General features: G+C 38.5%; 1 protein-coding gene across 1 annotated transcript in view; it reads right to left on the bottom strand.

Moving 5' to 3' along the window:
- Positions 1–25944, bottom strand: part of ANK2 (ankyrin 2) — a 200409-nt gene that overhangs the window by 91757 nt on the left and 82708 nt on the right. The window contains exons 8-18 of the mRNA XM_064510615.1: positions 23909–24007; positions 22597–22695; positions 14184–14282; positions 12397–12594; positions 9199–9297; positions 8928–9026; positions 6148–6246; positions 5377–5574; positions 3157–3255; positions 2401–2499; positions 154–351 (exon numbers count right to left, since the gene is read on the bottom strand). Of these exons, the coding sequence (XP_064366685.1) occupies positions 154–351; positions 2401–2499; positions 3157–3255; positions 5377–5574; positions 6148–6246; positions 8928–9026; positions 9199–9297; positions 12397–12594; positions 14184–14282; positions 22597–22695; positions 23909–24007 (1386 nt within the window). The remainder of the gene's footprint in view (positions 1–153; positions 352–2400; positions 2500–3156; positions 3256–5376; positions 5575–6147; positions 6247–8927; positions 9027–9198; positions 9298–12396; positions 12595–14183; positions 14283–22596; positions 22696–23908; positions 24008–25944) is intronic.

The following is a 25944-nucleotide window of genomic DNA, read 5'->3' as shown; positions in this document are numbered from 1 at the left end:
TACTGTTCACCCACCCGTTGTCACTTCTAGAAATTCACAGAAACATATATAAGGAAGTGGAGAATTTCTAAGAACATGACATCATTCCTACATGGCACTTCACATCTCACTGAATACTCCCACCATAGTACTTTGCCTCCCATTGCGAGTTACCTTTGTTGCCACATGGATATTAGATCCTTTCTCCAAAAGCAAGGTCACCATGTCAGTGTGACCTTCTTGGGAGGCCAAATGAAGCGGGGTCACTCCCTGTTTGGTCAAAATGTTGGTCTCAGCTCCATAGTTCAATAGAGTGGTAGCTATCTGCATCTGATTCTTCTTGGCAGCAATATGCAGAGGGGTGTATCCATTCTAACACCAGTCAGGAAAACAAAATGAGAAGAAAGTTAACACAACAGCCATGGAAGTGTATGAAATCAGACACCTTAAAACAACATTTTTGTATGCTTCCCACTATCCCAGAGATGAGATTCATTATATTCTGAAGGCAAAACATTTCCCATGTGGTCTGGCTCTTCTGTTGCTTCAGCCATCTGTATTTTCTCCTTCCAAACTAGAAGAAAGCTTCAGCTGACAGTACAGTTAATCTGATACCTTCAAATTATCCTGACTTTGACACCTACATTTTAAATCTCCCAGGCTGTAAATATTCACTTTTGACTGATAAGTGACATTCTCTGTGGAAAGTGATGGGTGAACACTTTACTGCGTTATGCTTTTTTGGAGTGTGTGGGTAGAACTGTGTTTGCATATGGAATTTTGATACATGTGTCAGTCATATTACTGTCTGGAAACAGTCATAGGAAGGAGTGTTTTTCAGTTCAAATTAACCACTTTAGCAAAGCAGACATATTTTTGGGCAAGAAGACAACTTCCCATTTTTAATTGCTTTAGAATGCACTACGGGGGAAAATTTTGGGTTATAAGAAACAGCCTCTTTAGAGGGGTTTGGTTTGTTGGAGTATGTCTGGAGTATTTTTGGGAGGCAAGCATGATGAAACTATCCTGTTCCAACTACAGCTTTTGCTACTCTCCACACATAACAGTAGAAAAAGCAGTTCTAATGTATTCACTGAAAAGACAGGCCACCTCTTTTTAGCACCATATATAACAGCACCGGTCAGAACATTCTGAAATCAGGAAGAATTTTCTGGTTACTTTTCTCTTTTAGTAGCCTTTGCCTAACATAGTGAGACTCTAACATAATACTACTCCTAATCCCAGAAGGAAGCCTGCACATGCCTATTCAGTTTCTACTAAATGGTTTCTACTATGAGACAATACCAAAGTGAGTTCCAATTATGATTAAAACTCATGGACACAGAAGTGGACTTAGACAAGACACATACATACATACATTTATTTCTTCTTTTCCAAAGAAGGCCCAAAAGAATCATAAAATAATCTATGTAGAAGATCATCTAGCTGAAACCAAGAACAACTCCCAGATTGTATTAGGTTGCTCAGCAATTTGCCTAGCCAAATTCTGAGCATCTCCAAGGATTCGGCCACCCCTCCTGGCAACTTGTTCCAATGTCTGACCAATCACACCGTGAAGATTTCTTTCTTTATATCTAACTGAAATTTCCCGTGTTGCAACTTGTGCCTATTGCCCCGAGACATTGTGTGCCCTCTGTCTCCATGTTAAGCATTATTCCACCTCTTACTATGCCCCCTCAGAGACCAAGTACTGCAGTATCGTATGCATCTGGTGAAGAGATTGCTCACTGCTTTCAGACTCCGAGAGGTATGTGTGAGCTGAGAGTCACATGCTGGGTATGTGGTGTGCCCAGCTAGCAAGTAAGTGTGCAGTACAGAGAAAGGCTGAAACCAGTCTTCTCTCTCACATGAGTTTTACAGTCATGTAACACTTGCAGCTCTCCGTAAAATTACTATGTTTTGCCTGTAAGAGGAGGGTTGGGTTCTGTATGGCAAACCACCAGATGAAACAGACAGTTTTAATCAGTCTAGAATAAAAGTCAAACCATTAATCCATAAATACGTACTGATTCAGCAACTCATCTGCAAAACAAGGTGCTGTACAGTTTCTAACAGAGTGGACTGCTTGCCTGTCTCATCACACCTGATGAGTCCTTAGTCTTCAACAAAAAGGAACGCGCGTGACAGGCACGAGTATGATGCGATAAGGTACAAGCATGTCCCCGAAACACAACGCCCGTCAGCGATCAGCCCTCTCCCCCGACAGCTCCCCCCTCCACTGGATATGAGCTGCAGATTCAAAAGCTGGAGGGGAACTATGTCACCCCACTTCCTGTAGAGAAAGGCCCGCTCTCCTCGCACGCGCCCGCCGGCAGGGAGGGAGGGGAAAGGACGGCAGCAGCGGAGGGAGAGCAGCCGTTGGCGGCGGCGGTTGGCGGGGCGGGGCTGGGCTGGGCTCACCTTGGCGGTGACGTGCGGGGAGGCGCCCCTCTCGAGCAGCAGCAGCGCCACCTTCTGGTTGTCGTAGTGCGCCGCGACGTGGAGCGGGGCGAGGCCGTTCTGCAAAGGGCGGTTACTGCGTTAGGCGCGGACAGTAACCGTTAACAGGTTAGCCAGCGCACGGCGGGGCCGAACTCATAAACCATAAATGCTTTTTTTTTTTTTTTTTTTTTTTTTTTTTTTTTTTTAGCATTAGAAACGTGGACCAAAAGTAACATTTAGCCAGCGGTTAGTAGGCTGTATTTAATAGGAAGGAGAAGTGGCGGAGGATGAATTTGAGCGGACCTTGCTACCTGACTACTCCCTGGGCGCACAGCAGGTTTGGGCCGCCAGCTCCCTGCAACTCTGTGACAAGCAATCCTCACGGCACAGGAAAAAAGCTGAGCCTGCCCTCCTGTTTTTGAATTACAATTTTTACAGTTTGAGCAGCTGAATGGAATAGCCTTTTCTTGAGCCACAGAAACATATCTGCCCTACAACTGTGCATAGCATTCCCATCTATAAGGAAGGTAAAAATATAGAAAAGCAACAAATACTGTAAATGCACTTTCCAAAACTAACATGCATAACCATCAGCCTTGGGAGAATGCAATAAAGCTAATGTGATCATGTGAAAGCAGCTGCACCCTTCTTTTGTATGTCTGTTCTGCACAGTTACTTCCTAAAGGAGACACGGAATGGCTGCTGACTCGTGTTTCTGAGCGCCCAAGCCAGTACCTTGCCAGCTGCATCGGGAGAGGCACGGCGTTGCAAAAGCAGCTTCGCCACTTCCAGGCTTCCATATTTGGCTGCCACATGCAAAGGCGTGAATCCCTTCTGAGAAATGTCGGGAGAGAAAAGCAAATGGTCGTGTTAAAAATTATGCTGACTTGTCTCTTTTAAGAACCACATGTACTCCTGATAGTAAATGTTATAGGTGGTTATGTTTTAACCTATGTCCTAACTGCCATTTTTATTCAGAATCAATAGCCATACCTAGAAATGGTATTATCACTTGAAAGCATGCTGAAAAGTGTAATGCACAAAAAAAAAAAAAAAAGAAAAAAGCCTCACACACAAACCTTTCTCTTCTGTTCTTGCATATGTACATGGTGTCAGGCTGGCAGACATTTTATCTGATACAGATTTCATCAGCAGAACACATTGTGTGGGCAACGAAGGCACTCATTCAAATACCTACTCAGAACAGGCTGCATTTTTAAATCAGTTTCATAATGATAGCTTTAGAAATATTTCCTGTATCAATTATTGCCAGTTACAATGAAACACCAACTAAATTCAGTGAGAAAAGCTCCAGAAATTGTGTCCCTTCTTTAGTGAGTTTGTTGAAGAATAATTTATATTTGGACTTAATACCTACACACTCACCAAGTTCTCTTGCAGCTTCTGAAATTCAGGTGAAGAGAGTCATGCATGACTCAAGGGCAGTGTTTTTGAAGGGTACTCCAGTAAGACTAAAATTAGTGTCTCTTAAAAGAGTCATTTTCTGTTAGTTTTAATAATGATTGTCAGTAAAGCACACACCTAAGACTGTGTCAAACTAACATGCTATTTGCTTACCACTTCAGTTTTAAAAATCATGCTGGTAAGGAAAACTCATGGATGCAAGACAGTAGGTGGCAGACTACACTGCTGTCCTAACAATAATCCCAGGGAGTCACCAGGGCCTATTTGCCTGACATATAAGTGATGTGTAGTGTTTATTTTCATTGTCATTTTATTCAATTAATCCCACTTTAAAAGAGTTTTACGTAAGGGAATCTCAAACATTTCCATCTCATGAATCACAGCTTAATAGAGAGATTATCCAGTGGACTACATCTTTCCCTATTCATAATTACAGAAAGTTCCTGCAGTAACTAAAGCTATTGCCATAAAGCAATATGAAAAATTAGGAAAGTACTTAGTGTATTTTCAGCCATTTTTAATATGATTTAACAGCTGGATAAAAGAAGAACAGCAAGCATTCCCAGTAATCCACGAATGAGAATTTGAGAATCACAGGTTTAGTCTTCTAAACCCTGGAAGACATCCCATTTTTCAAAATATGTTTTAAGCTCCAATTGTAAAATCAAGGGTACAAAATCAGGGATCGGTTTTAGATCTTTGGATCTAAAACTAGTGAAAATCACTTAAATCACTTGTGATAAATTTGGAAAAGATATCTTGGCACACAGTTCTATTCACAGTATCTGTTTTCTTAAGTGCTCCTCACTCCGTTGGGAATGTGTTGGTAACCATGTTGGGCTAATGTAAAACAAAAATAATTCCACAGAATGTTTCTTTTATAACCCTAAGAAAAAAAAAGGCCTATTGTGTCATATGATACCTCATTTATAGAATCACTGAAAATAGATTCACCATTAGCTGAGACTGAACAGATCCTGAATTGTATGTTTTGGGAATATTCCTTTTGGCTAGTAGAAACCAGAATTATTTACATAAAAAAGGTATTGAAAAATATGTGGGCCTATTCATACAAAAGTATTTAGCTTTGTTTTTCCATATCTGCATTTTCTATTTTGAAACTTTTGGCAAAAAAAAGGAAAAAAAAAAAAAAAAAAAAAAAGAAAAAGGCCTACCTGTAACACAATGGGAAGGAGAGAAATCAGGATTTCACGTACATTCTAAACCTGCTGAGAGCATGTATTTATCATGACCTGCTTTTGGCCCTAGTGGGAACCAAACTCCCAGCTTCAGATGACAGCAAAATATGTTAAAATTTGATAAATTCCTGATACATTTGTTCAGTCAATTTGATCACTATTGATTAAACAAGAAGAAAACAAAAACCACAACTAGCTCAGTTTCTCAGTGAAAGTACATTCATCATGAAAGAGGTTGCTCTCTGGGCACTGCATACCAGAGCATAGACACAAAGCATTTTGTCTTACTTTGGTGGACATGGAGTGTGAGACACAAAGCATTTTGTCTTACTTTGGTGGACATGGAGTGTGAGGCACCTGCCTCTAAAAGAACTGATGCAACATCAACTTGTCCCTCTCTGGCAGAAATGTGCAGTGGAGTGTATCCGTTAGTTGTTGCAGCATCAGGGTGGGCCATGTGCTGTAGCAGAAGTTGGACGATCTCTGTTTTACCCAAGCGAGAGGCAATGTGCAGTGGAGTCTGTTCTTCCTACAACTCAAATTGAGTAGATAATTACCACAGGTAGAATTACCCCAAACATCAGATTCTGGTTAATCCCAGTAGATCTCTCTATGCCTTTGTCTTGCAGAAATCATAATAAGCGACAGCACAAAAACAAAAAAAAGGACTAAAGGAGCAACCTATAAGGCTAATTTCTGGCCTTATAAGGCTAGCTTCAGCAACATCTTATTAGAACAGAAAGAGAGGAACTTTACAGAAAAACATTGTTTTTCTTTTCTGAGACAGCTGCGCCTTGCTTGACAAACAGTCCCTTTGGTTTCAAAATCTGGCACTCTGAGCTGGCTGCTATCAGAACTTCCAGTGTTTGGTTTTAGGACACTCCTGTACAATTCTTGCTCAGATAAAATAGCTGTTACTGTTCTGAGCCAGACACCTTCTTTTGGATGAGCTATACACATATAAGTTATCTTATGGAATGGTATTCAGATGTGCTTAGTGTTGAATCCACAGATCAAATAAAAATGAAATTGCTCCTTCTTAGCCCTACTGCTTCAGATACATTTTTGAGAAAGCAAAAGAAGTTGCAAAGAGAACACCTACCCTGGCTCGGGCATCAACCAGGGCCCCGTTTCTCAGGAGACAGCGAACTACTTCCACCTGCCCAGCACGCGCTGCCATGTGTAGTGCAGTCTCTCCGCGCTGCAGAAAAGCAAAAATGTTTCAGTGTCCTAAACCTCCAGGAAAAAATAAAGCTCAGATTTTATAAATTCCACCCACTTCAACTTGTGCAGAAAGCCTCACTTCCACTAGCTGAGAATCTGGCTGTTCATGCTTAGTAACAGTGAGTCCAGGAGAGTGTGCGCATACACGTCAGTAGGCCTGGGTAGTATATGGTTTGTAGACTCTGTGATCCCAGGCAAGGGTGATCTTGCTACAGAGGGTCAGAATGAAAATTCTGGCTTTGCTGCAGTCATTACAATCAGTAATTCCAGTGGAAATGCAAGTTCACATTCAGTCTTACAATGTGAAAATGATGCAAAAATAAAGCCCACCAGAGAATATTCAAGCCCCAATTATTCTCAAGAAAATTCTGCCTTATGGACTTCCCTGCTCACATATGTTCCTCAGCCTTCTACGTAACAGCACATCAGCTTGTGTGCCACATAGGAGAGAAGAGTATATTGAGCCTGTCTCTCTCAAGGGAATGTGAGGCACATGAGCCTCAAGATGGAAGGGGATATTTTTCCAGATGGTTTCTTCCTGCCCACTGTGAGAAGCTGGCAGCTTTAAAAGGCCTTGCAACGGCTGCGCACAACTGAGCCAGCATATGAAATGTGTAAAATCTGTGCTCAGCAGCATGGCTGTGTCTGTGGGCTACGACATAAATCTTGGTTTAAGCCTTTTCTAGCCCACAGAATTTGAAGGGGAATATGAAATATAAGAAGTCTGACTGGCATGATTCAGAAGTTTAGATCAGGATAATGAAGTACGGATGATACAAAGAATTTATTTTTTGCATTGGCTTGCAAAAGAACACTGAAAGTGAGCATTCCTTGGTGATGGAGTTCCTAGCTTGATTTTGCACTGTTCAACACATTCTTTGAGGACACTGTCCTCAAAGGACAATCAAAGGACTAAAAAAGTCCCTGTGCAGCTCACCTATACCTGATACATTAGGTACTGGAACAGTTCAACAATCAAGAGCTCTTTATTTATCTTTTATGTTATGACAACACAGCAGGACTGATCACTTCTTTGTTTGAAGAGTTTATCTCTTTGCTCTAGAGCTGGGCTATATTCTACTGTATGGCTCTTACCCCCATGACTATCAAACTAAACGGTAAATACCAAAACAACACCATCATCAAGATCTTTTGCATCAGAATCAGAAATCAACTTTTTGTCCTTCTTCTGTACAGATGTAGCAAAAGAAGCCACCTGAGTTTAGCCCCTGTTACGAAATTTTGATTCAAGCAAACCCTCCTCCCAGGGAGTTTATCTATGCTTATTTTAAAATTAATATTGTATTACCAGCTTTGATTAGTAAGTAGGTAACAGACAAAATCCCACAGCCCTAATTACAAATTTTAATACAGAATTTCATCTATATAAGTTTTATTACCTGGAGAATGAATTATTTAAAATGTGAATAAGTTTTACAGTTTATACACTTTAACAATCAAATTTCTATATAGACTGCTCTGTACTTAAATTAGCAAAGCAACTTAGCCTTTGGAAACAGTAATTCAACAGGGAACTTCGGCTTACCAAGTAAAAGCCAAGACACCTGTGTACCATAAATTATGAAGTGTTAAACTTTGCACACAAATGTCCAGTAATACCACTACAATACTTTTTATTGCTTCCACAAGAATTTTTTGTTCATTTCCATATCATCAATTAAGTTTATATATAAAGATTGCTTCTATTAAAAAGTATAAAAGCAGAAACAGATTTTGTCAAGACAAGTCTGTTCTAGTAACTCAAGCAAGTAATTCATAGTTTTGTTGAACATTGTTACCGGGTTACAGATAAGATTTTTCAAACTGAGAAAAACTGATAGGTCCAGTGTACCTCGATTAATCACTAATTTGTTTTCTTGTGAGAACTTATTTCTAACTTTGTTTACTGGTTAAGAAAAAAAAAAACTCCCTTGAAATTCAAGATAGTCATAAGTTAAGTATTTGTTTATATTAACAAATTTAAACAGCAATATGTCTATGAAATTCAACTCAAGAAACCATCATGTTCTTTTTATTACTATTATTCTTGGTAACTAGGCTGTTCGTATACAAACACTGATTTCTATGGTAAGTCAGGTCCTGCATTTTGTGTTACCTCCCAAAGGTCACATTTTTTAGACTTAAATATGTTCTTTAGAAAGGCACCAATTCCTGGAACTTCCTGTTAAAGGAACATCTTGAGTTTAACATTTTTATTTTTTGCTTATTTGTTAGGTTTTAAGCATTTTATACACTTTCACTAATACAAATGACACAATTTCATGGCAGCCAGTGAAGCCGCGCAAGCAGAAATTAGAACCATTTGGATTTAAATTTCATCATTCAAAACTGAAACACAATCTTCCGTGTGACTTGGTTTATATTGAGTTTTGATGCATTTGGTGAGCTTTACCTGTTTTTAAGGGAAACTTTATCTATTCAAGCACTGCTGAAGAACACATGAAACCACAGATGGCTTATAATGCCTATACAATAGCCATTTTCCCCTCTTCTACGGTTTGGGAAAGGTGCTAGGATAATTTGTCCTAAAAGGTTATTAAGTATGATTAAAATGTGACCTTTGGCTGAACAAAGAAGAGGTCAGATGCTTTCTGTATGAGCTATCGCACAGATGATTCTAGTCAAAGCCATACTCACAATGTTAGTGACATCGGGAGAGGCTCCGTTCTGCAGCAGAAGGAGGACTATGTTCAAGTGGCCCATAAATGCAGCCACATGTATTGGTGTGAGGCCCGACTGCGAAACAAAGCAAGAGCAGTTTTACTCCTCTGCGTGGGGCATAGGGGAGGGGCTTCTTTGTTTAAATAAAATATGAGTGAAAATGAGGCATGACAAGAAAGAGAAAAAAAGGAAGCAAAAAGGAAGAGAGAGAAGGAATGTTTCTTCATGATATGAAACATTTTTCTACCTCTGTTATAGCCTGGATTGAAGCCCCATATTTCACCAGGAGTTCCATGACTTTGATGCGATTTTTCTTGCAGGCAATGTGCAGTGGAGTAAAACCATTCTGTGCAAAAGACAGTCATGTTAGTTAAAAACATGCAGCTACACTTTCCACATAGCTCCATGTGAGCACACTGGAAGCAGAAGTGTTAGAATATCAGAAGCAACTCTTCTTTAGAGGCACTACAGGTTATGAATTACAGACATCTCTTCCCAGTAGTGTGAGCCAGAACACAGCAGTGCCACTGCTTTCTTCTCAGATACTGGAGAGAAATCAAACTTCCATCTCTGGAAACCAAATACAGGCATGCCTGTTCTGACTTTCAAGCGTGTGTGCGTGCGTGTGTGTGTGTATGTGTGTGTGTATACATGCTTGTGAGAGTCCATTTGCATGCATGTATGTGTACCATCCATTTAAGACTTAAAAGTGGTTCTGGAGATTGCTCAACACATGGAAAATAGAAGAAATGATAGTGATAACTTTAAATTCATTTAGCATCTTTTGCCTGAAACACACAGAGCATATTCTATCCCTCTCTAGGAACAAAACATTTCCTCCAGATGCTGCCTTGCTTTCTTATTTGACTTCATAGAGGATCTTGTAAGCTAAGCATCTATTTATTTATTTTTATATTTATGCATCAATCTTTAGTATACTTTATGCATAAGTGTTTGCATTTTTGTGTATTCTGTGAGGTATCTTAAATTAATAATCACTATTTCAGCTGTGGTTTCATTATACAAAGTGTTTGGTCTTAAAGTATTTGCATCCCCTCTTCCTTTATTCCTGCCCTGCTGAGTCATAAAGCATCATAAGCAAGATATCAGCACCCATTTGGATTAAAACAAATGGAGCACGAACAGGAATGAAAGGGTAGGGGGACAGAAACTTGTTAAATCAGGATTGCAACATAACACTTTGCATTGTGAGACAACATACGACCAGCAGAGATTGATTTCTTTGGAAATGCTCATTCAGTAAGACTGAGGCCTTTTCAACACAGCATGTCTTCATACTGTATACTACAATATATCCTCAACTTCCAGCTGTTTTTATGTACTATTATAGCTAATGCAGGTTAAGCATGTACCTAAAAAGCTAAGCAAACACATTATTTTCTAAGTGAAATGAATTGAAAGGCTCAATTCTCAGCTGTTAGTAAAAAGCTCGGCAAATCAAAATTCAGTACCTCTGTATGTGGACATTTTTGTGAAAAGCACAGGTAACGTTTTGTTAAATAATTGCTGTATTTTCTAATGAAAAGGATCAATATTGCTAAACACTCAACCAGGAGTAAAATGAACTTATATCAGTGAAATCTTAGCTCATGGAAACAGCCAGTAACTGCTATAGTGCCAAATTATTCCTCAGTCAACCTCTGTTAAGAGAAATGTTAATTAGTAGTTGATTTGAAGGTGCTTTACAACATATACAAATTGCAAAAGCTGAGAACTCATGCAGTGCTTGTATCCTCAAATCATTTTATAAGCATAATTATTTTTTAAAAAAGGTAGCGGAAAATGAATTATTTGTAAAATTATTCCATCACGGTACTTCTCTCTTGAATATTATTACTATTATCCCTCCCCTATTTCTTAAGAAGTATTCAAAACCATAAGGTATTCCACTTCCTGCACAATGACTCTCGATGTATTTCATGGAGAGTTTTACTGTTTCTGAAGTTTCCATATGTTCACTTAATTTTATTGCCTGAGTTCATTTCATTTTGCTCTGTCTATTCAAGTGAGGAGCAGTTTGGAGAGGGAAAGGAGAAGACAGAAGAAACATATTAGTAACAGAAATCATGAGCATCATTTAATATATTCAATACCATAAACAAGCCAGAGGCATAGAGTCACTGATGGGAGAGAGAACAAGACAGACAGAAAACAAAAAGAGCCTTGAGGCAGGAGAGCAGGGAGGCAGCAGCCTGAGATTGTTCTCCTTTTGTTTCAGGATAAATGTTTCTCAGGGAGGGAAAGAAAGAGAGAGGGGGAGGAACAGAAGATGTTTTTGTGGTCATGGAAGGAAAGAATAAAGATGTGGGGGATAGCATACAAATGTGGGGGGGGGGGTAGCTGAGGAAAGCACAGTTAAAGGTGATCAAAAGATTGGCAAGGAAAACAAGACCTATGGATGAAAACAGCACGAAAAAAGACCAACCAAGTGAAAATGGTACAGAAAAGACTGACCAAGAAAAGCATAAGACAAGGATGCAAGAGGAGTTAGGGAATTTGAGGGTACAGAGAGGCCAACAAAATGACACGGCAGAAGATTGGGGCAGTAAAAAGCCAATTCCAAGCAGGCAGTGAAGTAAGAATTCCTTGTGATAGGGAGACAGTTCACAAAAAAATTAAAGGTCATATCAGAGGCAAGAGGGTGGGGAAGACATCAGAGTGGCCTGCAGTGAAAGCTCTGTGGAAGCACCAAACACAGAAGGCAACAGCAGAGTTCTTGCCATACATAAGTATCTTAAGTGTCCATAGTCTCTTTCTTTCCCAGAGACTGTAATATATTGTTATTTCAAGTTCTCTCCAGCTAACAGTTCATGGGCATGCTTCCTATTAGAGAGAACTGTAATCACATCTGGGTTTGGAGAGATTAAAGGCTCTTGAAAGCTTTATATGTTCCCAAAGACAAACGTGGTATTTTTCTCAGTCTGGAGATAATGGTCAGATCAATGAGTGAAAGAATCAGACCTGTTTTCCTGTAAGCATCAGAATTGTTTTTTTAAGAAGAGTGGTACATAACATACAGGAATGTCATAATTTGATAAAGCAAAAATACTGTTTTTTAAAAATTATTATCTCCATGACAATTAGCTTACTGATTCATTTGAAACCTTTGAAAAGTAAGTTGTGTATCATATCACACTATAAAAAACTGAGTTAAAACTAATACCAGTGTGCAAGTTAAAATCAGAACCATTTCTAGCTGATGCTAAGAACTGTGTCGAGCTTCCAAACCTGATACTACAAACACAAACCCCTAATGATATGGGGGTACAATACTGGTAGCCTTTAGGCACGACAACCCCTCCAACGGTGACTATTCAGCGTTGCTGGTGTTCACTGACAGAATTTTCACTTATCTTTACTAGTAAGTGCTACTCATCTCCCCCCTTCATAGTTTGGTTACATTACACAGGTGGGAGAGGTTTACCAGGGCACGAGCATTGGGATTTGCTCTCTTGTCCAGAAGGAGTTTGGTGACACGATAGTGGCCGCAGTGTGCGGCCACATGGAGGGCAGTCAGGTAATCTAGCGTGACGTCATCAACAGGAGCTTTGTGCTGCAGTAGATGTTTGACACATTCCACATGGTCACCCTGGGCCGCCATGTGAAGCGGAGAGAGTCCATTCTGTGACAAAAGAAAACAGAATAGTAATTTCTAGTACCTCTTCCTTATATACTGATACATATTAAAAGAATTCCATTGTGAGTTTTGCAGAGTACTCCCATCACTGAAACAGGGCTGCATCTGAGCTACAGACTAGAAGAAAAACTGAAAAAGATTATTACAGCCACCCTGCCCCTTTTGTCAAATACAGGGGAATTTAGAGAAACAGCATATATTTAATTAAAATCAGAACTGAATCAAAGCAAAAAAAAAATCTAATGGTCATCTCATGATTCGATATTTAATAAAACATATTCTGATCTTAAAAGACAGTTCTGGCAATGCTCACCATAATGCTATGGCATATGTTGCCTGCTGATTGAGAAAGAACATCTACCCCTCGCCATATTTATTAAGGAACATATTTTTTGTTTCAGTGCTCAATAAAAAACAAATTATATTAGCAAAACCTGACCTTCTAACTTATGGGAAAGGATACTTTCAACTACCAGCATAGTTAGATCTTTTGTTAAAACCACAAAACTTGAAGGTCAGTGAAAGAGAGAGTTTTAAAGTATTGTCTGGTTTTAATAGATCTTTTTGTAAATGTTGAAGTCTGTGGATGCTGGGGTTTTTTTAACAAAAAAAATTAGTTTCATTATTTACATATTTGTCTGCCTCCAGTTTGGAACAACCTGTTTCAGTGGGAATTTGTTTTAAAATCTATTTCCATTTTATATGCAATCAGATACTTTAAAAGTATCTGATTGTAAATTGCGTATTTAAAGATAGACTGTAACATACAGACTTGAACTGGCAACTGACTTGGTCTGATCAAACTCATTGGTTATTTGTCATCTGGAAGGAGGGATTATTCACTCAACAGTTCTGATCTGCTCAGACTTCAACACAGTGGGGACATCCAGACATATTTAAATTCTGTTTGTCGCTCTTGATCTTCTAGGGGACCTCAGGCATACAATTTCAATACTCTACATCACATTGCCCAGCTAATGATACTGGCTGCCTTTGTCAAGCACTCTGAAACCTACTGATGTGAAGTGTCTGACATTAGGGCTTGGTGTTATACGACAAATGTCCTTCTCACTGGTTTGACTTAAGGGACAGTATTTCTAGTAAATGCATTCATCGTATATGCACTCTTTTCAAAAATTAATGGGAACACTGAAATCATTTTCAAAGTGCAAAACAGTCCATTAAAATAATCAGGAAAAGCTGTAACTCACAGCATCTAGCTAGCTTATATGAAGGATCAGAAAATATATACAGGGAATCTCGCAGAAGTACCTGACCCAACTTTCCAATCTTTGTTTCCTGTGATTTTAGGAAGCCACAAAAGTTAAGTACTTGCAACAGCACTATATGTCAAGTGCTTAGTCTTATATTATAGAGGTGGGGATGAGATATTGGGAAAGGGCAGTCCCTTATTATATAAGAAAACCTTACTTTTGGATCATTCTACCCATTAATATATTTCCTTTGGGAGAACAGAAATGTTCCTGTCTTCTTCCTTGTCCTTTCAATGACATTAAAAATTCTTTGGCAAGTTGCATAGAGCTGTTAACATATTCTTCTAATAAGGCACAAACCTTGGTCCTCGCAAGCAGTGGGGCACCTCGTTCCAGAAGCAGCTCCACAACTTGGTCATGTCCACTTCTCGCAGCACAGTGAAGTGGGGTGAGTCCATCCTTAAAGTGAAAAAAGGGAAAGTAAATGAACACATCCCCCAACTGTCCACCCTGGCACTCTGTGGAATACATTTCCAGGAAACCAGCCCACAAATGTATGAAAAAGCTCCCTTTTTTGACCCCTAACTGAAGCTGCCTCACCAGCATGAAGTTTCCCCCCATCCTTCCTTGCACTAGTGAAGGACACTCTAAGGTTACAGTTTCAGAGAGGAAGCCCATTGTGTATAGAAATCTACTATCAAAGACAGTATGTGCATGCATTGCATCCTCCCCTCCTTCTCTGCATGGCTTTGAGATTGCATTGCCTCTCCCTCAGTAACGTGTGCTGGACCGAGGATACTTGTTAATCAACCCTAGTCCTTTGGATAGCTTTTGATGCAGGGATGAAACAGGAAAAGTCCATGCTAGAAAATTTATTCCAGAATACATTGGTTTTTTAAACAGGCAGCAGGAGAAAGATTTTAAAGCAGAGAGAAAAAGAGGAAGAGAGAAAAACCAACAGAATAACACCTTTTGTTTCTGAGATTGAGAGGCAAACAAAAAGCTAACAATTCTTTGCTAAAAATGCTGTGAGACCATCAACTTTGCAATATGTTCTCTGCTGCAGAAGAACATCCTGTCTCCAAGCACTTGCTTAGGCTACTCAGTCACTGAACACAGCAGTGGCAGCAAAAGATGGGTCGATGAAACATTTAGACAGGAGAGTGCATTCTAGGTAATGCTGCTACAGTTTGGCCTTTATACTGAGAAAAAAACAGGAAATCTGAGGCAAGAAAAATTGTTGGAAAAGAGTATTAGTGCTGAATGACAGAAAAAAGAAAATTAATATGATATAGCAACCCAAGCTTTCTTCTTATTAGACCTTGATACTGTTCTGGCATGCACTCAGAAAAGTGATCAATATTCATTCAGCAGAGAGGTTTATAAAGGTGATATGTTAATGGTTTTTAATCACAGAAAAAGCCCTGCTCCCTTTCAGACAACCTTCTTGCCTTAGATGGAGGTAGATCCTGTTATTTCTACGGTGTTTCTAAGGAATCCAGTAACAGCATGATTATACGATTCGTATGCTCAGCTGGATAAATTCATTACTTACGGATTACAAAAGTGGTGAAAATGCAATAATATGGCCTTAAGTATGAGTTAGCGATCCTCCTCCATACAAAGATATACTGATAGCCTTGCTAGAATTTGTGAAACGTCTACTTTGCTATATTTTCCTTCTACTGCTAACACTTCTGAATTACAAGTAGCCCCAGATTGCATTACAGCTGCACCATTTTGACTACATAAACATAGCCCTTTAATACTCTCCCAATGGTAGGTCCAAGTACGAGATCCTCCTTCACCCTCAGTTAGAAGTACAGAGCAGGCAACACCTTTTTTAAGGTAGCAGTGCACAGAGCTCCACTTCAGTGAGGAACTGAAATCTGTAGGGAGGAATTTTTCTCCCTTACGTACCTACTGTTACCAGGCATTTTTCAGAAACATGTAGAGAGTTTAGGTGTGCCGTGACTCTCACTGTCTCAGTGGCTATTCCTGCGTCACTAAATCTCATGGGAGCTTTGCAGTGAAATTCCACAGATGCAAGATCACGCCCTCAAACAAAACCTGGGAGATCGGGTCATCATAAAGAAATCCAGTATAACTGCCTTACCTATTTTTATATGCTCTGAAACTTCAGAGTACCTTATATCAGTTCTCTAATGGCACAACTGAGTATGTTTTCATCTCACTACCAGAGGGGTTCATACACCTAACTCCAATGAGCATTACTAAGATGAGAATATATCCCAAACATAAATCCAGGAAAGGTATTTTTCTGGTATTTCTCCTCAGTTTCCAGCCTTTGTGCTCTACACTTTAGTCAAGGTGGGTGGTTCACTTTCCTTACGTGCATAGTGAGTTTTATGTTATTCTGTTTAATAAAATGGCAAAAGAAAAGCAGAATTGTGTGACACTTTGAAAAGAAACAGGACAAATCCCCAGAGGGAGAAAAAAGGAGAGCAATGCAAGCCAAGAGATGCCTCAACAACACGAGAAAAGAAAGTTTAGTTAAATGATAAATGAGAACTGAATCTTTAAAAAGCATGATTTTCTTATCTATAAGTCCCCACAAAAATAGAGATAAAAATTTGTTTTGTATCCGATCTTGTCCTAGTGTTTATAAAACCATCATTTACTGTCTGTGCACTTTTCAGTAGGTGAATTAAGCAATGTGCTTTGGAGCCTCTTCCCATATAACTCTTTCCTCTCCCATCCTTTTGTCCTGGGGAAAACAGCATGTATATTTTAAAACTGTTGTATATTTAATACGTTAGATTGTATTTTTGCTTATGTTTTATTGAAAGGTGAGGGAATTCAAAAAGAGAGAGCTGTGGTAGTAGAAGAATTAACACATAACACAATGAGGACAAACTGACATTAACCAAGATTGAGAGACACACTGGTGTACCACATTAATATGCTTTTGCTCCACTATCTGTTTACAACAAACCTGATGCTTTGAAATCTACTGCTGGAGGTGGCCTACATACTGTTTTAATCATTCCATTGCTAACTGGTACTCCATGTAATTTGGAGAACATGTGTTGACCAAAATACCAAACGTCACTTGACAGGACGTACAACACTGGGTCGAAGAGAGGCACGCCTGGTGTACAGATAACAGACACCCAGGGAGCACAAAGGCTGCCATTCCAGAAGACAAGAAGTCCAACGTATCTATATCTTTAAATGTCCCATGTTTACCTCATCCAAAATAATACATAATGGCAAGTTAAATGTTTTCAGCTTCCAAGTAACTGAATAATATCCTGTATCCTCTAATCTGTTGTTCCTGTATGTGGTACTCTTCTAGCACACTGCCTGTAACATAACCAACAGGTGCCTCACTGTTAGAAAATACACTACCAGCCACCACGTATGGAAGCCATGAAATTTCATCACTTCTACTTTCCTCTTAAATGACTGTCAAAACAGAACATCAACTTTTGCCTTCTTTTCTTGAAGATCACTGATCATTTCTTAACCTGTAAAATTAATTTTGAATTCCTTGCATGGCTCCTGACTACAGGGTTCAGGAAGATGAATTATTAGGTCATTTCATAGTTATTAAAATGCTCTACTTTTGCTTACCAAAGAGACTGAAATAACAAAAAGCTGTGCTTATGAGAGATTCTTAATGGGAAATTATGTGGTAGTGTCTCAGTGAAAGGGAAGTTACACACATGTGGTGCTCATCGAAATCAAAACTAACAATAGCACATAAAAATCAAAAGCCAAATTATCAAATAATTCTTCTAAACTGCACCTGCAAAATCTCATTTTTATAAGGGTGAAATCAAATTTGCATAACACATACACGTTAGGCACATACGTGCAAAGTTGTACAAATTTCCTTGAAAAATAAAGGTCTTTTCATTTGTTCACTTTTGCATTACGACTAAACCTCATTTCTTTAAAAATGAACAAGGCAACTCTACCTCTTGTTCTAAGCTTTAAGAATCTTTAGATTCTTAAGAATCTGCATAATTAAACACACTCTAAAGTATTCCTCCAGGAATGCCACTCCGAGTACAAATTTAAAAAAATACAGCAAAAATATCCCATGGGTGTGCTTGAGTAATAAGATATTAACTTAAAGAATTCTAAATAATAGTCTAATAATTTATACAGCTCGCTGACATAGATAATCTGTGCAACATTCCCTCCCCTTTCCTTGTAAACATTATGTAAACCCACTAGCATTTTTTTTATATCCAATATCTGCTTTGCGATTAGGTATTTATTTATAATCTGACATTGCTTTAGGAATGGCAAAAGCTGCCAGCAAATTATTAGTGCTCTGCCCATGTGTTAGGACTAGGAGAAAATGTCACAGCAGGATTACTGCAGAAAAAAATCCCACTGTGAATGTACTATGGTGCCAAGACAGTGTTAGGGTCCCGTTATAATGGCTTTACGATAGGAAACTCATTCTGTCAGGATGCACAAAAGAAGAGACTATTATGAATAAATCCTCGTAGGTTCCCAAAGTCAGTGTTACAGGGTGTCTGAAGCTCATTCACAAAAAAAAAAAAAAAAAAAAAAAAAAAAAAAAAAAAATCCAAGTTCCACCCCCTGCAGGTTCTTTCCTTTTCTTGTCCCATTGGTATCACACATCTCTGTGACTGACCTCCCCCTTCTTTCAGCTCCAGCTGGGCTTCCTTTCTCTTCTGTGGCCTTTCCCCAACCCAAATGTCACACCAGACTTTCTCCCCAGCATTATCACTTCTACTCCCCGCTCCAAGTCCAGCGGCCAAGCTCTAGGCACACAACATGTTTACTTCCCAGCACAGTCAGCTTTCCATTCCAAGACTAGAATCTCTGTTTCATCCCAGGCTTTTTTTCAAGTTTAAATATTCTGGACAAGGGCCTGCAAGAGGACTCTAAAACAGTCCCAGGGCAAGAAAATTTGAATTTCAATGGTGGCAGCGTTCAGTAGAAAGAATGCAAATACGTGACAGCTTCAGCATCTAAGACAGGTGAATGCATTGCTCCCCACCTTCCTAGAGTGTCTGCATAGTCGCAAAAACTGGAAGCGCTAGTAAGGTGTCAGAGGGCTGTGAGTAACATGGTGTTTTAAAGGTAAGAAAGCAAAATCAAAAACTAAGCAAGTCTCACATTCTTATTTCTTTTTTCTTATACATTCTATGTATAAATGCAGAGATGCTATTCAATAGAGATTATAAAAACAGATATTATACAAATTGTACTCACAAGAACACTGCTAAAAAGCTTTATTAAAGTCAGTAACATTTCAATATGATGAAGATATCATTTGAATATCTTTCCTGCTATTATACATTTATATCAGAAAAAATATTTTTAATAGAAATATATTTTTGACTATGCTGAAATTTTTTTGCTTTTAAATGCTAAAATAATCTTCCCTGTGATAATCTTTACTATGTTTTGGGAAGGCTGCAAATGCTTTCCTTCCGTCAGAGTGAGAATTGACAACTGCCATTTTACTTTTCATTGCATGACATCGATTTGAACATAAATTGAAGTTGCCATCACCTTTTAGAAAACAAATTTTTGGACCCAGGTTCCAAGTCACAGTCTGCAATTGCTTCTGAAACTCAGTTCCCCTGCTCTACCATAGTAAGTTTTAGAGGTCAGAAGTTTGGCTGTATCTTGCTTTTTAAGATTTTAAACAACTATACGTCATTGACATTCTTGTTCAGGTAACTTTTAGAGATCACAGGTTGACTAACATTTTAAATATGAAACATTTTATCATATGAAATTCTGTCTGTTATTCATTTAGCAAACAAACCTCCAGATGAGGTTTGTATGTAAATACAACTAATACTAATGTAAATATAACAAATAGTATGAATAAAATTATCCTGTTGATGCAATTTGGAATGGAGTTTACAATTTCGCTTTAGATACAACATAAAAGAGAAGTGGAATTCCACATTTTAGGAACTTATTTAGTAGTTAGTTTAAAAAATGGTAAAATTTACCAGAAATATTTAAGTAAGATGCTATTTAAGTATTTACTGTTTACTAGAAACATTTAAGATACTATATTTAAAAAATATATAAATGTAGCAAGCAAATTTACTTGCAATTCTACATCTTTATGGGCTAGCGAGATATGCCATAAAATCTCAGTGTATACATTACGAAATGTACACAAAACAAAAATATTTAAATCCTGCAGCAAGTAGAATTTGCTCTGTCATGCAACATCAACTATGCAATGGTAGGACACATTCTTCAATTACTCACTTTGAAGAACGTACTTTTTATTTTACTTTTTTTAGACAATACAGTGACCCTTAATAGATCATTGCAATGCAACATTTTCAGACATAAAAAGACTTCACAGGTTAAATGTGCAAAATTAAAGTATTGAGGCTCTTTTAAAATCAGCTTTCTCATCTTAATTTATGCATGATCAGATGTCATGTAATAAAGTTAAAAATAAAATGAATGATAGCAATGAATACTTCCTTAACCAAAGAGCTTGTTTTGATATGGTATGGAAACCAAGTATAAAAGCCCAAGCTACCAGACATAAAATATCCCAGTACATTTAATTCCACTGCCCTTGTGCTTCAGTGGCTCTGACCTCCTGCAAAAATGTAAATGCTCCTTAGGAGAAATGACAAGGCAAGTATGGAAAGGCAAGCATGTTAGTACCAAGCGGGGGGAAGGCAGAAGTCTTTCCTTTGAAGTACAAAACACATGTATGCATGGCATGCAACACACAACCTACCTCTTCAATACCCTACATACTCACGGCCATAGCAAAGCACAAGGCATGCGGACAAAGCAAGGGGAAAAGAAAAAGACACCGAGACTATATAAAAAGCTGGCATGAAGACATTATCACGCCACAGAGAGACATTGACAACAGAACTAAAGCTTTGGAATCTCCCACACTGTAAAGTACGCGCAGCGACTGCAACCGCGCACCTTTGAGCAGAGAGCATGTAGAGGATGAAAGCAAGAAGAAGCTGCTGAGCCTGTGCAAACTGGAATATACGTGCTTTAGGATACGTTAATGGGCTTCACTGGTAGCTTTGTGCTGACAGTGTCTGAGCTACTCTACCAGCTGTTGAAGGGCAGTAAGCCATAGCAGTGGGCATTCCTCTAAAATTAGAGCCTTCCATGGACACTGGACAAAGCCCTGTTCTTTCAGTGTCATTCGCAACTACATCCCAGTCTTTCTCACTGAGAGGGGATGGGAATACACCTTGACCTCATAAAAATCAAGAAGTCCTTGACAATCATCTGGGCCAACTTTTCCAAAACAAGTATCTAAATCCTGAGCAGGTGAATAGGTGAATTCAATACTGTCATTCCAGAAGCCAGACAGACCATTTCCATATGACTGTTGTGCTTATGAGTATCTGGAATATCTTGACTGTGGTGTATTATATTTCCTGTCTCTTTACCATTAGATTTTAGGCACACATTGTGGAGAATTTGGCCAGGAATGATTTACTGCACACCTTCGTAAAGGGCAGCATTTTCCATCACAAGTTTTTTAAAAAACAAACAAATAACAAAGATGAGACATTATTCCATAATCAGAAATCGAAATCCTAATCACGATTTGTCTTCATAGATTATGAAGCAATAAATGGTTAATTAAATTAATAGCAAAGTAACAGAGGAGGCTGAATCAACCACAGGGGCTGTTGAATATAATGTCTCCTACCTTTCTACCTTGTTAAACAAAAGCCTTACACTTTGCTTTAGTGTCGAACTCTTACATCCAGCACTGTGTTCTGAAACACCCACTATTACTTGGAGATACAAGTTTGCAGATCAGTGCCTAAAAACAGCATCTTTCAAGAACAAGTCCTGTACGGTGCCATTTGCATGAATGACCACATTTTACTAGGTGACTCCAAAATCTGATAAAAATTAACCCTACCCATATAAATTGATGCATCTTTTTTGTCCTGAACAACTGCAAAACGACCCATGAATAAAGAGTGAAGTACTGCTGTGGCATTTCAATAACACAGCTGGGAGGAAGAAGCCACTGAGAGTCACCTAATTCTCTGTGGTTACAGAGGAAGAGGTGGTTTGCTGGTGGCAGTGTAGGTTACTTGTTCCTAGTGTTGACTCTGCAGTATAAAGTGGTTGCCAGCCCACTGAGGCAGTTTTCCTTCTCAGTAGGCTACCTATGACTAGCACAAATATATGAGAGTCAGGGGACTGAAAGGCTTAGCTGAGCACAGACCTTCCACTTCCCATTGCTGTGCAGCACAGCGACTGGAGTGATTAACGGGCTTAACTGTTTCCTCAACAAGAGCCGAGTTCCACTGTATTTCCTCTGTGATGCAGGTAGACTATACAGGAGACTGAAAAAGAGTTTCTCTGCTTCCTACTATAAATACCAGCCATTCTTTAGTCTGATAGCATAGAAAACAGTCTACATAAAACATAACTATCTGAAAACTACCTGAAAAAAGTAGGATTCCAAATACATGAAACCAGTACAAAAGTATTGCTTTATAAATTATTTTTGGAGTTACCATTGAAAATTTGGTCCAAGTTTCAAAATGAGTTCACTTGTGAGGAGGCAATGTTAACATTTTTGGAGCTGCATTCAGCTAAACTTTTATAGCAACTGCATCTAATATCTCACTTTAAAAACAGAAAACAAGAAAAAAACAATTACTTAAGTAAAATTCCTAGGTGTTCCTGGTCTCTGGCTAAAAAAACAAAAACAAACAAGCAAAAAACCCCAATCCATTCCCAAGAAGGGACAACATCATATTCAGGGAACAGAAACACTCACCCTGGTTTTGGCATCGATCTGCCCTCCGCGATCCAACAAGAGCTTCACCATGTTTGTGTTTCCCCTTTTGGAAGCCACATGCAGTGGGGTGATTCCATTCTACACCATGAAAAGAACAAAACAATGAGCATGATGGATTTGAAGGTGTATGATGGTGGCGACTTTGTGTTTGGATCACAAAAATGAGACTGTCACTACATTATAGAGAATAAACAAAACGTACTTGAGCATCAGAGCTGGGCACACACCACTTAAACTAGAGTTAGTAATTTCTTTTTAAGCAAGAATCTTTATTCATTGTTTGAGTTCTTTTTCTTTTTCTTTAGATAACAAAGCAGCACATTTGCCAAAGCAGCAAACATCACAGTCCCAGAGTCAGACAAATAAACAAACATGTATCAGACAGAGTCCTAGTAAGTCAATATTCACACCACACAGATGCATTTAAATCATTGCAACATACACAGAACACACAAACGCGTGACTCCTGCACAAAGGAATCTCGTTAGTGTAATGCAAATAGTGTAAAGGCCTAGGTCCTCTTTAGGCTGAAAGTCCTTCCAAACGCCTTGGATAAGGGAAAGAAGTAGTATTAGCTGCTATTCCAGACCAGCAAAAGGAGGAAATCAGTCTGAAAGGCAGAATGCTACAGTAATTTGAGGTGTGTCTGGCAATGCAAAACAATACAGAAAAGTCATGATCCAGTAGCTATGGTAATACACAGATTACCAGAGGCTTTCAGAATATTAGGTGACATACTTCAAACTATGTAACACACAACAGCAATAGACTATATTATGTAGTTCTGCAGTTGTTTACCATAAAAAGACAAGTTATGATTAATTTGTCCTTACATTGTTGTATTTATATAATGGCAGTATACCTTATTTTACTTTTTCAAAATATGTTTATATGTGAAAATATCAAGTCAAAGGAGTATAGTAAATACTGAATCCTTAACAGGCAGGAAAAAGCCAATACTTATGACATGGACTTCTAGAATATGTCTAACTGTGACAGGGAAGCTAAAATGCGCTGACACGCGATGAGAATATTGGTGCTCTGGAATTATTCAAAGGAGCCTGCTTCTTTCAACTGGGAATAATGGTTGCCACTAAACGTCGAAGGACTGCTGCATTGCATGGAGGCAACCTTTAGGAAGTAACACACACACGCACACAAAAATCTTTGGACGTAACAGAATTTCAGCACTACTTTGCTTCTCACTTACTCTTGACTAGGAATTAAACAAAGATAGGCTCCCACTTTCATGGGCCATCCCATCTAAAAAGACAAAAAGATTCCTCCATACCCTGGCTGTGAAATCAACTGCAGCTCCTCGGTTTAGCAGAAGTGTTGCCACATTGACATTTCCATAGTGTGCAGCTATGTGCAAAGGTGTAAAGCCGCTCTACAAAAGGAAACAGCTCTTATTATACAAAGCAACCTACACAATATTCAACTAGAAGTTGATTTCAGAAGTTTCTGGCAAACAAATATATTATATTGATTTTATCCAGTTCACTTATAATATAGCACAGTCTTTCAGGCAGGCAGAGGGTGCAGTTTTCTTACTAGAGATTATCAAGAGTGTTTCTTTGTCTCATTCTGTGATTCAGCATTCCAGCCAGTAAGAAGTGACTTGCTTTCATCTTAGAAAATAGTAATAAGAGAAAATAAAGGAAGTTTCTTTATTACAGTTCAGAAGCAACACAAGACTTTTGGATGCATCTGTTTATTATTTTTGTCTAACAGACTACAAAAGCTATTGGACTCTTATTTTACTGATCTTCTCTTAGAATTACTAACTTTGACAACTTTACACAGTAGACGGCATAGTGTAAGAGCTATAATAATTTACATTTATATACAACTTGGATCTCAAAGGACCCGAAAAAAACTTTGCCATCTACACATCAGAAAAAAACAATTTAATTACTGCTGCTTGAGCACTTGAAGGTGAAACATGCTTTGGCACAAGATACAGAATGCTTGACAGCAACATAAAAAAGATTAACTTTTCAGAAACTAGGACACAGAGCCAGCTTTTAGTCTTGTAAGTGATTCAGGTAGAAAGGACCTTGTTTTGGAGGTTTTCCTGAAGAGCTTTACACTGATTTAATCAAATGTTACAATCTTAATTTTAGTCGCAGGAAAGACAAACGCTTCGATCTTCTGGCACATACCATATTGTGAGCTAGGTTTCATTTCTTTCAGCGTATGGATCAGCATTTTAAACTGCTCATGGAACAAAGAAATGTAGGCAGATGTTGCACTCTGAAAGCAACTTTATTCCGAAAAGATACAGCAATCATCCCATTATTTTAACCTAATTCCATTTACTTCCATGTCAGCCCACAGATGATCCAGGTCAAAGCAGAATGAAACGCTCGTTAAATTCATGGCCTTGCTGCTGCGGTAAATTACCAGGAAAATGTCTAGCAAGGTTATAGACATGTAAATACTATACCGTGGTAAACGACAGGATGAATTTATATTGCATTAACAGCTAACTTTTCACAGACACGTATTTACCTTGTGACAAATGCAAGGTACATACTTAGAGGCAATCTAATGCTGAGTGAAGGAGAGAGAAACTGCTTCACATTTACAGCAAGCGAAGATCACGTACACGGGCAGAGGCCAGGGCGAAGCTGCTGCCCTTTCACGTCACCTCCCTGGCTGCCTGCTGGCAGCTTGCTCCCGTGTTCACGCACAAGCATGGAACGCGCTCACACGTGCCAGTGCGGTCAAAAGCCATGCCTCCCTCTGACAGGCAAACTCTATTATTATTGAAAAACAGGCACTCAAATATACAACGTAATGACTGCGTTCCTGGAAATAATTCTTTTTTTGAAAGAAAAAGGTAAATTCTGATTATATGCTATCCCTTACGGACTATTGAAAACGTCATTGAAAAGACTGTAATAAGAACAGTAAAAATAAACAGATGCTCTGAACAAGTTTTTACCTTGACAGATTCAATTGTATTTTCTACTGTAATACAAGGAAAATGAATTTTACCATGATTCTGGCTAAGCCAGACACCTTAATTTAGTTACGCCAAGTGAGTGCATTTTCATAATTAATTTAACTGAATTAGAAAAACATCTCTATTCCTTTAACTCCATTACTTACTTCAGACTTCTTTGAACTGAATGTCAATTCTTGAAGTTTACTTCAATAGAGTAACACTCACAAATAAAAAGAAACTATAAACCAAAGGATGAATAAAAATACGTTTGCTGAGTCACAAATTGCTATGTATTTAAAAAGTCATAACTTAACTTTTAGTGCTAAATAATAAAGAAATATTGCCACAGAGAAAAGAAAATAACTATATATAAC

This window comes from Dromaius novaehollandiae, chromosome 4, assembly GCF_036370855.1.
Source record: "Dromaius novaehollandiae isolate bDroNov1 chromosome 4, bDroNov1.hap1, whole genome shotgun sequence".
NCBI lineage: Eukaryota > Metazoa > Chordata > Aves > Casuariiformes > Dromaiidae > Dromaius > Dromaius novaehollandiae.
The sequence above is the reverse complement of the archived record's forward strand: the minus strand, read 5'-3'. Positions and strand labels throughout refer to the sequence as shown.